Source organism: Artibeus jamaicensis, unplaced genomic scaffold (genome assembly GCF_021234435.1).
Source record: "Artibeus jamaicensis isolate MK-2021 breed Jamaican fruit bat unplaced genomic scaffold, CSHL_Jam_final contig_484, whole genome shotgun sequence".
In the NCBI taxonomy this organism is placed as follows: Eukaryota; Metazoa; Chordata; class Mammalia; order Chiroptera; family Phyllostomidae; genus Artibeus; species Artibeus jamaicensis.
The window spans coordinates 3,592,724-3,603,427 of record NW_026521859.1 but is presented as its reverse complement, the minus strand read 5'-3'; the positions used below and the strand labels follow the sequence as shown (position 1 = coordinate 3,603,427).

General features: G+C 38.8%; 1 protein-coding gene across 2 annotated transcripts; it reads left to right on the top strand.

The window, feature by feature from the left end:
• Positions 1–6,877: 6,877 nt before the first annotated feature.
• IL17A (interleukin 17A) lies at positions 6,878–9,556 on the top strand. Of its 2 annotated transcripts, none has more exons than XM_053668279.1 (3): positions 6,878–6,936; positions 8,027–8,229; positions 9,319–9,556. In XM_053668279.1, the coding sequence occupies exons 1-3, from the start codon at positions 6,910–6,912 to the stop codon at positions 9,554–9,556; spliced, it is 468 nt and encodes a 155-aa protein (XP_053524254.1). In that variant the 5' UTR covers positions 6,878–6,909. The 2 variants fall into 2 exon arrangements, with proteins under 2 accessions (XP_053524254.1, XP_037015449.2); XM_037159554.2 differs by having other exon boundaries at positions 6,910–6,936; positions 8,033–8,229.
• Positions 9,557–10,704: the final 1,148 nt, after the last annotated feature.

Sequence of the window (10,704 nt, the reverse complement as noted above, 5' to 3'; positions counted from 1 at the left end):
ACAAGTATCATCCCTTGAGACACACATTAGCCTCCTAGGACTGTTTCCCCTTCTCCACTGCTCGGCCTCAGCCTCCTCCCTCCACACCCGGCAGCCAGCTCCCACCTTGTGGTTACCAACTACGTGTGAATATCTGTTTCCAACGTCTTCAAAGAAGCAAAATTGATAAACCTGGAGAAAATCACTAAGCAAAATAATCACCCCCAATTTACTTTGCCTATATGTTCTTTCTCTAAAAGTTTCGTAAGTACAAAGATTATCTGATGCAGAAACTCATTTTTTAATTTTATTTTTTAATTACAGTTGACATTTCATATTGTTTGATATTAGTTTCAGATACACAGCATAGTGGTTAGATCATTATATAATCTACGAAGTGATCGCCCTGGTAAGTGCAATACCCATCTAGAAAGATACGTAGTTATTCTAGTATTATTGACTATTTTCCCTTTGCCGTATTTTGCTTCCCCATGACTATTTTGTAACTGCCAAGTTGTACCTCTTACTCTTCGCCTTGTTCATTCATACCCTGTCCCCTCTTCTACATGGCAATGCTCAGTTTTCATCTATGTGAATGTTTCTCTGTTGTTTATTTTGTTCTTTTGATTCCACATATAAGTGAAATCATATGCTGTTTGTCTTTCTCTGTCTGACTTAATCACTTAGCATAATAACCTCTAGGTCATCCATGTTGTAGCAAATGGTAAGACTTAATTTTTTTAATGGCCGAGTAATATTATATTATATAAATGTACCACATCTTCTTTAACACAGTCGTCCATTGATGAGCACTGGGGTTGTTTTCATATCTTAGCTATTATAAATAACACTGTAATGAACATAGGTGAGCATAAAGCTTTTCAAATTAGTGTTTTGTATTTCTTTAGATACATACCCACAGTGAAATTGCTGGCTCATAAGGTAATTCTATTTTTAATTTTTTGAGAAACATCTGTACTGTTTTCTGCAGTGGCTGCAATGATTTGCAAGCCCATCAACAGTGCACAAGAGTTTTCTTTTCTCTACATCCCCAACACTTGTTGTTTGTAGATTCATTGATCATGGCCATTCTCACAGATGAGAGGTAATATCTCATTACAATTTTAATTTTAACTTCTCTAATTCACTGATTAGTGATATTGAGCATATTTTCATATGTGTATTGGCCATCTATATGTCATCTTTGGAGAAGTGTCTATTCAGGTTCTCTACCCATTTTTTAATTGGGTTGTTTTGTTGTTGTTGTTGTTGTTGGTTTTGAGTTGTATTAACTTCTTTATAAATCTTGGATATGAAGCCCTTATCAGATGTATCATTGGCGAATGTCTTCTCCCAGTCAGTAGGTTGTCTTTTCATTTTGTCAATTGTTTCCTTTGCTGTGCAAAAACTGTGTTAGTTTAATGTAGTCCCATTTGTTTATTTTTTCTTTTGTTTCCCTTGCCCAAGGAGATATATAAGAAAAAATCTTACAAAGAAAGCTATCAGAGACTTTACTGACTATGCTTTCTTGTAGGAATTCTATAGTTTCACCATACATTTAAGTCTTTCATTCATTTTGAGTTTATTCTTGTATACGGAGTAAGAAGGTAGCCTAATTTCACTTTTTTTACATGCATGCATCTGTCCAATTTTCCAAAAAGCATTTATTGAATAGACTGTCTTTACCCCATTCTGTATTGTTACCTCATTTGTCATTTATTAAATGACTGTATAGGTGCAGGTTTATTTCTGGGCTCTCTGTTGTGTTCCATTGATCTATGTGTCCATTTCTATGTCAGCACCATGCTGTTTTGACTAGCATGGCCTTGGAATAGTTTAATGTTAGGTAGCATGATACCTCCAACTTCATCTGCCTTCTCAAGATTATTGTGGCTATTCAGAGTGCTTTGTGGTTTCATATAAGTTTTAGGATTATGCATACAGTATATATGTGGATCATGTTTTCTTAACCATTCAGCTATCCTATTTCTTTTCATTGGAACATTTAATCCATTTATATTTAAACTGATTGAAGATAGGCACATAGTTATTGCCATTTATTATACACATTTATGATCCTTTTGTTCTTCTTTAAAAAGTCCTTTGACATTTCCATAATACTGGTTAAATGTTGATGAACTTCTTCAGTACTTTCTTGTCCGGGAAGCTCTTCAGTTTTAAATGATAGCTTTGCTAGATAGAGTAGTCTTGGTTGTAGGTCCTTGCTTTGCATTACTTTGAGTATTTTGTGTTAATCACTTCTCACCTGAAATTTTTCTGTTGAAAATTCAGCTGACAATCTTGTGAGAGCTCCCTTGTAGGTAAATAACAACCTTTCTCTTGCTGCTTTTATATTCTTTCTTTCTTTTTAATGTTTGCCATATAAATTATGATGTGTCTTGGTGTGGGCCTCTTTGGGGTTCAACTTCTTTGGGACTCTCCACACATTTTGGACTTGTATATCCTTTTCCTTCACCAGGTTAAAGAAGTTTTCAGTCATTATTTCTGCAAATAGTTTCTCAGTCCCTTGCTCTCTACTTTCTATTCTCCTTCTGGTACATTATGATACAAATGTTGTTATGCTTGATGTTATCTCAGAGGTCCCTTAAACTATTCTCATTTTTAAAAATTCTCTTTTCTTTATGCTGTTCTGATTGAATGTTTCCTGCTACCTTTCTTTCCAAACCACTGGTTTAATCTCTGTTTCATCTGATCTGTCACTGATGCCTTCTAGTGTATTCTCCATTTCAGTTATTGTATATTTTATTTCTGACTGGCACTTTTTGATGATTTCTTTGTCCCTTTTAATGCTTACTATCTCTTCGTCGAAGTTCTCACTGAATTCATCTATTTTTTCTAAGTTCCTTGAGCATCCTTATAACCAGTGTTTTGAACTCTTTATTTGTTACATTGTGAGCCTGCTATGTTGGAGAAAGGTTTAACATAGAGACAATAGCAGCTGTCTCTTCAGCCCTTGCCCTGAAGCTACACAACTCGTTTTCTCCCTGCATGACTCTGGCAACCCTCCTCCCTCAGCTGATGTCCCTTCACTGGAGCTCAGGGTACGTGCCTGTGAGCCAGTGAGTATGTGCACAGGTCCTTTAAGTGGGTCTTTTGGTTTCCAGCAGCCTTTCATCTCATCCAGACCAATGAAATCCCTGATGTTTATAGCCAGATGTTTTGAGGACACCATTTCCCAGTACTAGTGCTCCACTGTGTGGATCCTGATGTATACTGCATCCCCTCACTCCTCAGGTGGGTTCTCAGCATCTGAAATATCCTTCCCAATTCTCAAGAGCCATATGTGGATACAGAGCTAGCACAATTAGCATCTCTACACCTCCTACCAGTCTCCATGTGGCTTCTTCTTATATCCTTAGTGATAGAACTTCTGTTCATCTAGTGTTCATACGGTTCTCCAAGTTGATTGTTCTAGAATTTAACTGTAATTTTGAAATGATCATGGGAGAAGGTTAAGTGCAGTTTCCACCTACTTAACTATCTTGACTGGAAGTATCAAAATTCAAAAACTCATTTTATAAAAAGAGAAACTGAGCCTCAAAGACATGAAGCACCCAAGGTCATAAGTAGTTAATGGCAGGTCTACAATGAAAACAAAAATGCCCTCTTATCCAGTGTTCTAGACATGCTAATTCTCAGTCCAACATTCCTTCTTTCTCAACAGACTGGGATCCTAACCTGAGCCAGCTGCCTCTGTAGACAGATTCAGAGGAAAGCCCCATCCCACTCTCCGCACCCTCTTTGTGCTTCTGACTGTTCTTCCAAGAGGCACAGGTTTCCGGCTCAAGTGTGCATCTGGGAATCTAGTCCTACTCAAGGCTGATCACAGCCAACTTCAACCATCACTTCAATCTTACCATTTTTATAATTTTACGAAAACCCACCTTGTTTCCCCTTTCTTATTTTAAAGCAAGAGTTTATATTTCAAAGACTAGCACATAGGCTGGATTTCACTGACACAGGAGGAAAGCATAGGCAGATCAGCTAGAGTCAGCTTTTCCTCCTTGACCATCAACCAAAAGAACTGGCAGCACTTTCTCCTCTACCTCATCCTTGCCAGAAAGAGCAAGTAAGGAACCCTTTTCTCCACTACAGGTGGTCCAAAATGGGCCAGAACCTTGTCACAGTATTTTCAAAAGTATCAGGATGGAGAGTCAAGACATTACACAACTCAATATAGTCATCAGAATGCAATTGGGTCCCAAAAACAATATTTAAGACTCTGAACTACTCAAATAACTTTACTCATACTGTCAATCAGTCAAAATATTGAGCATGTACTATTTATTACACACTATGTTAAGTGACACAAAGACTAATAAGATGGCTACCTGTCTCCAGGTAGCTCACAGGCTAGCAAAAGATAGATAAACAAATGACATGCGATACACTAGAAATATGCAGGAACATTTGTATAACAGAGAGAAATCAGCAACACAAAAGCAATCTGTAAAAACCCTTGTTGTATAAAGCCTGACATTAGGCACCATGGGAGTTACAAAGATGAGTAACACACTGGTTCTGAAGGATTACAGTAAAATCTAGAAAGTGGAAATAGATATATATCTTAAACACACTTTGTCCAGCCAAGTAAAATGCAATACAAAATGAAGCAAAATTTACTAGGGTGGTAGGGATAAGCTACATGTTATGGGAACCATTCATTTAAACTAAAATAACCAGGAGAGACTTACAGACAGAAAAACACATTTAAATAGGATCTGGAAGAATGAGTAGAATTTTGATAAACTGAGGATGGGGAAGAGCATTTTAGAGATAGCACCTTAACAAAAATTGTATGGAAATTAGAAGGAGGACAATCAGGACCCACAAATCCAGTATGAATCATCCTAAGAGGTGAAGCTAGAAAGGTAGCAGATCTCAAAAAGTGCCACAGATACCAATTCTAATGGTAACGGGTTTGCATTTTGTTCTTTACACAAACTAATGGGACAAGAAAGGGCACAGTCAAAGTCACGCTTTGAGAATTATTGTTGCAGGAATATTGAAGGTGGGTAGAAGGCAGCAGATGAGAAAAGCATAAGTGGCTATTAAAACAGTGCAAGTGGATGAGAGTATAAGCTGGAGGAGTGGCAGTAGGTCTAGGATTAGGTAACAGATGTAAGAGACACAGCAACTTCTTAGACAGTTGCTTGGTCATATGTAGAAAAAGCAATGAGAGCTTATGGTGACTCTTATCTCTTAAAGGGTAGATGGTGATGTCAACACAAGATCTAGGGAAATCATGAGGGGCTGCATTTTACTTTCTCTTCTATCTGAATCTGTTTTGCCATCAAGATCACCCACCATCCCCCCTGAGATTAGGTTGCTCATGGCCTTCCTCACTGATCCATCAGGATCTATCTAGCCAGTAAAACAGAAGTCACTTCAGACATTTGCTACACAGTAAATTTCTTGCAAGGAACCTGTTACCATGGTGATTGAGATTGGCATCAGCAAGAGGCTACTACCATCCCAAGGGTATAAACACAAAAGGAGCAAACAGTGCACAAAAAAACAGTGAGGAGACCCTGTTCTCCCCCTCCCCTTCCTTCTCTCCGCTCTCACTCCCCTGCCCTGTGGCTAAATATCCCTCTGGCTAAACACAGCTAAAAGCCTGCTGACCAGGGAGTCTGAGAAATCAACTTGAAGGGTCAGTTCTCTGAGATACAGATAGATCAGGGCAAGAAATAATACCTCTCAGGACAAACAAGCCCAAGAGTCAGCAAACTTCTTATACACTTCAATTGTTGAGTTATAACTGCTCGTGAGTCTGCCTGAGTTATGCGAGATACCAGCCTCCTGAGTAATATAGATATACCAGCTAAGAAGACCTGAAGTCAGGGTGAAAAGGGAGAGAGAGGGTGTCACGTAGCCAACCACATTTGTATCCACTCAGTGCTCATCTCTATCATCCTTGTGCTGCTCTTCATTGTTTCTGAGAAGAAGCTTTTCTCAAGGACCTGAAATCAAAGTTTATCTCAGAGAGCGAACAGAAAAGGAAGGAGAAACCATATTCTCCTCTCTTTCCTTCTCATCCTCCCTTGTTCCTCCTCCCCTTCTTGTGCTTATCATTCTCTACTCTTCATTGCTCTCTCTTCCTCTACTTCCACCACTGTTCTCCAGTCTCTACCTACATTTCCAACTCCTTGTCACTCTACATCTCCTCCCACCAACTGCATCTCATTCCTCCTGAAGAATCACATGAGTTAGCAAGTTTCTTCATTAGACATACCTTTAACAGTAAATCCCATGTCTCTTTAACCCAGTTATTATTCCTTAGCAGAACAAACATTCAACAAAGCAAGTGTCAATTCAATAAAATAATATGTCCTTTCATCCTGAAATTATTTATTCTTTTTGTTTGTTGATATGGTGAGATTTTGAGTAGTTTCTGTAATGACCTCCACAATATCTGGTTAGGGAATATGATGAAGAGAGGAGTTATTAAATGGAAAATCAAGGCGCGTGGCTTAAATGTTATGTCAAACTTTTATTATCCCATGAGCCATTAAAATAAAGCAGAGTTCTTATGGCAGCTTCATGCATGACCATAAATAAATGATACCAGCTTATAAGTAGAACATCTTTGCTCAACTTCCGGCAAGTAATCTTTGAAGAATGAAGAGAGGAAAGAGTCTTCAGAAACATAAATTTCTGTCCTTCCCAGTTTCCTCCATAAAATCAAGCAGGCATTACTCGCTGTGAAGGGGAGGTTTTTCTCTGACCTCATTTAGGGATGGAACTTTTAACCAAAATGGTGTCACCCCTAAACCTACTCTGATACGCCAACGTAAGTGACCACAGAAGGTGCAAAGGCCTATAAAAAGAGTGAAGATAGCATAACCCTTTGTCCATCTCACAGCCGACACAAGCTCATCCATCTCCAGTGAATCTAGAGAAACTGCAATGGCTCCTGAGAGAACTCCCTCCATGGTGAGTCCTGTACTATCATGTGTGTTGCTCTTGTTGATTTGGGCCAGATTATACTTCTGGACTGTGGGCATGAAATTCTGGATTCTGACTATGGAGATCTAAGAATTCTGATCATGTAGAATATGAAATGAAAGCTTTGGTAGATATTTATTGTATAGCATTTTCAAGAACTGATACACATCAGTTTGAGAGATGAGATTAAAACGGAAAGAGAGCTTATACTGCAGCTAAACCACACAAAAGAATCACATAAGGCTGTGCACTAAGAAAGAATGTTTGCTGAAAATCCACTTTTCTGAGTACAAGTGATTTAATATAATTCTCCCACAGCATTTTTCTTTAATTCATAATAAGATGGGTCATGGTCCTTGAGGATTTAATAAATTGTGGCGATGGCTTTTCTTTCTATTATCCTATTATTATACCATAGTCTTGGTATGCCAAACCCATTTATTCTCATCCAGATGCAGTATAACTATGACTTAGAATAAAAGGTTTTTATATTTTATAATTTTTGAAATGTAGTTTAATTATAGAATCAGTGTATGTAAATTAAGAAAACTATAAAATATACCTAGAAAACATAAGGGGGATCCAGTTTGGGGTTGAAATATTTGCCAGTGGTACCAACAACATTTCTAGCATAAATACTGCTACCACTTGGATTCTCTATGGCCCTTTCTTAAGCGCACATTTGCTTTCACGTAGGGTTTCACAGGTTGCCAAGGTAGAGAACAATGGTGCAGGAAGACATTTCCTCCTAGAAAGTCAAGATCAATATTATCCCAGTGACCTGGCAGTGATGCACGTACTGACAGGATGATAACTTGTCATTTTTATTAAAATTACTGCCAGCCAATGAGTAAGGTGCCTTTCCTAAATCAAAAGATGAATGTTCGAGACTGGTAAAACTCCATGGTCTTAACGTTATTTTGGTCACCTAACCAGGTTTTTATTGACTTGAAAATTTAGCATAAGGTGTCCTAGAACGTAGTATGTTCTCTGTGATTAGCAATGCAATCATTATCACAATTTGCTGACAAATACCACATGCTAATCCAATCTCCTACCTCTCTCCTTTCCCATTCAGTTCCAGTCACTGCTGCAGCTGCTGACTCTGGTGGCTATACTAAAGGCAGGCATAGCAATGCCACGAAATCCAGTGTGCCCAAGCACCGAGGACAAGAGCTTCCCTCAGAGTGTGAGGGTCAACCTCAACATCGTTAACCAGCATATGAATTCCAGAAGGCCCTTAGATTATTACAACCGATCCACCTCACCTTGGAGTCTCCGGTACGTAAAATCCCCAGATAAAATCTGTCTATTCTTCTATCTTGTATGCATCAGACTGCCAGTTAAATCACCTTGAGGAAAATTTTACTCACTCAGAATTACCAGTCAAACCTGGAAAGGCCATTGTGCAAAACAATGATTCTCAAACTTTCATTCTATGAACTTATGTGATAGAGCACAGGACATCCCCACCCCCAATACCTATCCTGTGAGATCTCATTGTCACTGACACCAAAAACCCACTCAGATTAATGGTGATCAGCATTCTTATATTTATGCTACCCAAGCCTGTTGCTTGAATCCCAGTGGAGGTAGAACTATCACGGTGGGTATCCCTACCCCTTTTTCAGTTAGTTTTGATTCCCAGCAGACCGATATTTTCTGTGTCCTTAATAAATCTAGTACTTAGACCCCATAAGGAATTCAATAATAAGTGTATTTCGACAACATGATTTTATGCAAATAAGCCTCAGTTATGTGGCACCTACATATTCGCTTGACTGTTGTTTCTTCTCCTCTTCCCATTACTAAGAAGAGTTAAATCCAAACTCAAAGCAAATCGCAAACTCAGCTGGAGGAGAGAAGGAAGAGAGGGTTATTAAGGGGCCTAAGCTTTTGTTTCCAGCTGTACATATCAGCTCTGGGCTCTTTTCTGGGAATGTGTTGTCAGATAAAATTTCGACACATTCCATGTTTCAAAGACAGACTTCATTAGCTCACATTAACAACTACCATATTCCTAGATGATTCCCTTGGTATTTATTTATCCATCTATCAAATGTACCCTAAGAAAAGGATCCTCTGTGTTGAACTTAAGTCCCTTCTGCAGCCTCAGTCTATCTTATTTTGTTCCTTCTTCAGAGAAATTGGGAAAAACTGATCATTGTCTTTTTTCTATAACATTTCATGTGCTTAAAAATCCAAGTTTTCCCGAAACTACTTTTTTTTTCAGACTAACAGTCCTCAGAGAATTTGCAATGTCTATAATTTGTCACCCTGTAACTTTGTCTGCCCTCAGTGATTGCTGTTTGATTTCCTTCCTGCTTTATCAGGAATTCACTCCCCTCCTGGCTTTGTCTCCCCCTGTAGACGCAACGAGGACCCTGAGAGATATCCCCCTGTGATCTGGGAGGCAGAGTGCCGTGACTTGCACTGTATCGATGCTGACGGGAAGACCAACCACCACCTGAACTCCGTCCCCATCCAGCAAGAGATCCTGGTCTTGCGCAGGGACCCTCGGCGCTGCCCCCACTCCTTCAGGCTGGAGAAGCTGCTGGTCAAAGTGGGCTGCACCTGTGTCATTCCCGTCGTCCACCACCTGGCTTAAGCATTTCTGCTCTGACCCCAGCTCCCCAAATCAGTTAGGCTTTCTGGGGAGTAAACCCAGCCCAATTTCTGACCAAACTCACTAGCGTTCTTAAGTGAGTTCACTCACCTGAAGTTTCAGAGGTAACACTTTGGTTCAGAAACTGAATCTGAATCACCTTTTCCCTTTCTGCATTGTGGAGGAAGATTTAGACTGAATACCAATTTGCTTCTTAATTGCTTTTCTAAGGGCTTTAAGTTATTTACGTATTTAAATACCTGAGATAACTTAGGGATGTAAGGTGCCATTTTAATGAGTTACATGCCTTATTTTGTATTTTTTTTAAAAGGCAGTATTTCAGACTTAGGAATTTTATTATTTAAAAGGTAAAACCTATATTTATATGAGCTATATTTATGGATCTATTTATGTTTCTGAAGCCTTTAGAAAAAAGGTGAAATAGTGCGATTGTCTGCTCTGCCCAGAGAAATTCCCCATAGGAAGAAATGGCAGGTGAAAATTTCTCAGTTGGTACTACATATGGGCACAGAATTTTCTCCTCTTTGTCTCTTGGAAGAGCATGACATAGCTGGGGGAAAAAAGACTATACCTACTTTCATATTTATTAATTTAATTTTTTTAATTGTCCAAGTTTCACGAGAGATAGCAAATCTAATTCTCTGATGTGTTAAACACTTGTAATAAAAACAATTTGTAATAATAAAACTTGGGAAGAAAATTTGTTGCCTTATATTTTTTCATTAAAAGCATTTGAGCCAATTAGCTAAAGAACATAGATGGGTAACTCAGAGACAGACAGCAGTGTGGCGATGGCCAGAGGGAAGTGGGGGCTGGGTGATGGCCAGAGGGAAGTGGTGGGCAAAAGGGGGGAAATGAGGATGCCTGTAAAAATAAAGTTAAAAAATAAAAAACAAATAAAAGAATACAAATACATTGAAAAGAATTGATAAGAAATGCAAAGTACTTGATTCAGTTTCATTCAAATACCATTTAAATCTTTAATGGAACTGGAGGTGTGCAAATGGGGTGGGAAATGGGGGTAGAAAAAGCTTTGCTTGGAGTGGTGGGCGCACGATGCAGTGTGCAGACAATGTTTTATTGAGCTGTGGACTTGGAATTTGTGTGGTTTTACAAATCAGTGTCAGCCC

What these genes read in the sequence shown, in the direction of transcription:
- IL17A (XM_053668279.1), top strand. Translation starts at nt 6,910, where the DNA reads ATGGCTCCTGAGAGAACTCCCTCCATG. An exon ending in CTGAGAGAACTCCCTCCATG is followed by an intron (nt 6,937 to 8,026) that starts GTGAGTCCTGTA and finishes TTTCCCATTCAG; the next exon opens with TTCCAGTCACTGCTGCAGCT. An exon ending in ACCTCACCTTGGAGTCTCCG is followed by an intron (nt 8,230 to 9,318) that starts GTACGTAAAATC and finishes CTCCCCCTGTAG; the next exon opens with ACGCAACGAGGACCCTGAGA.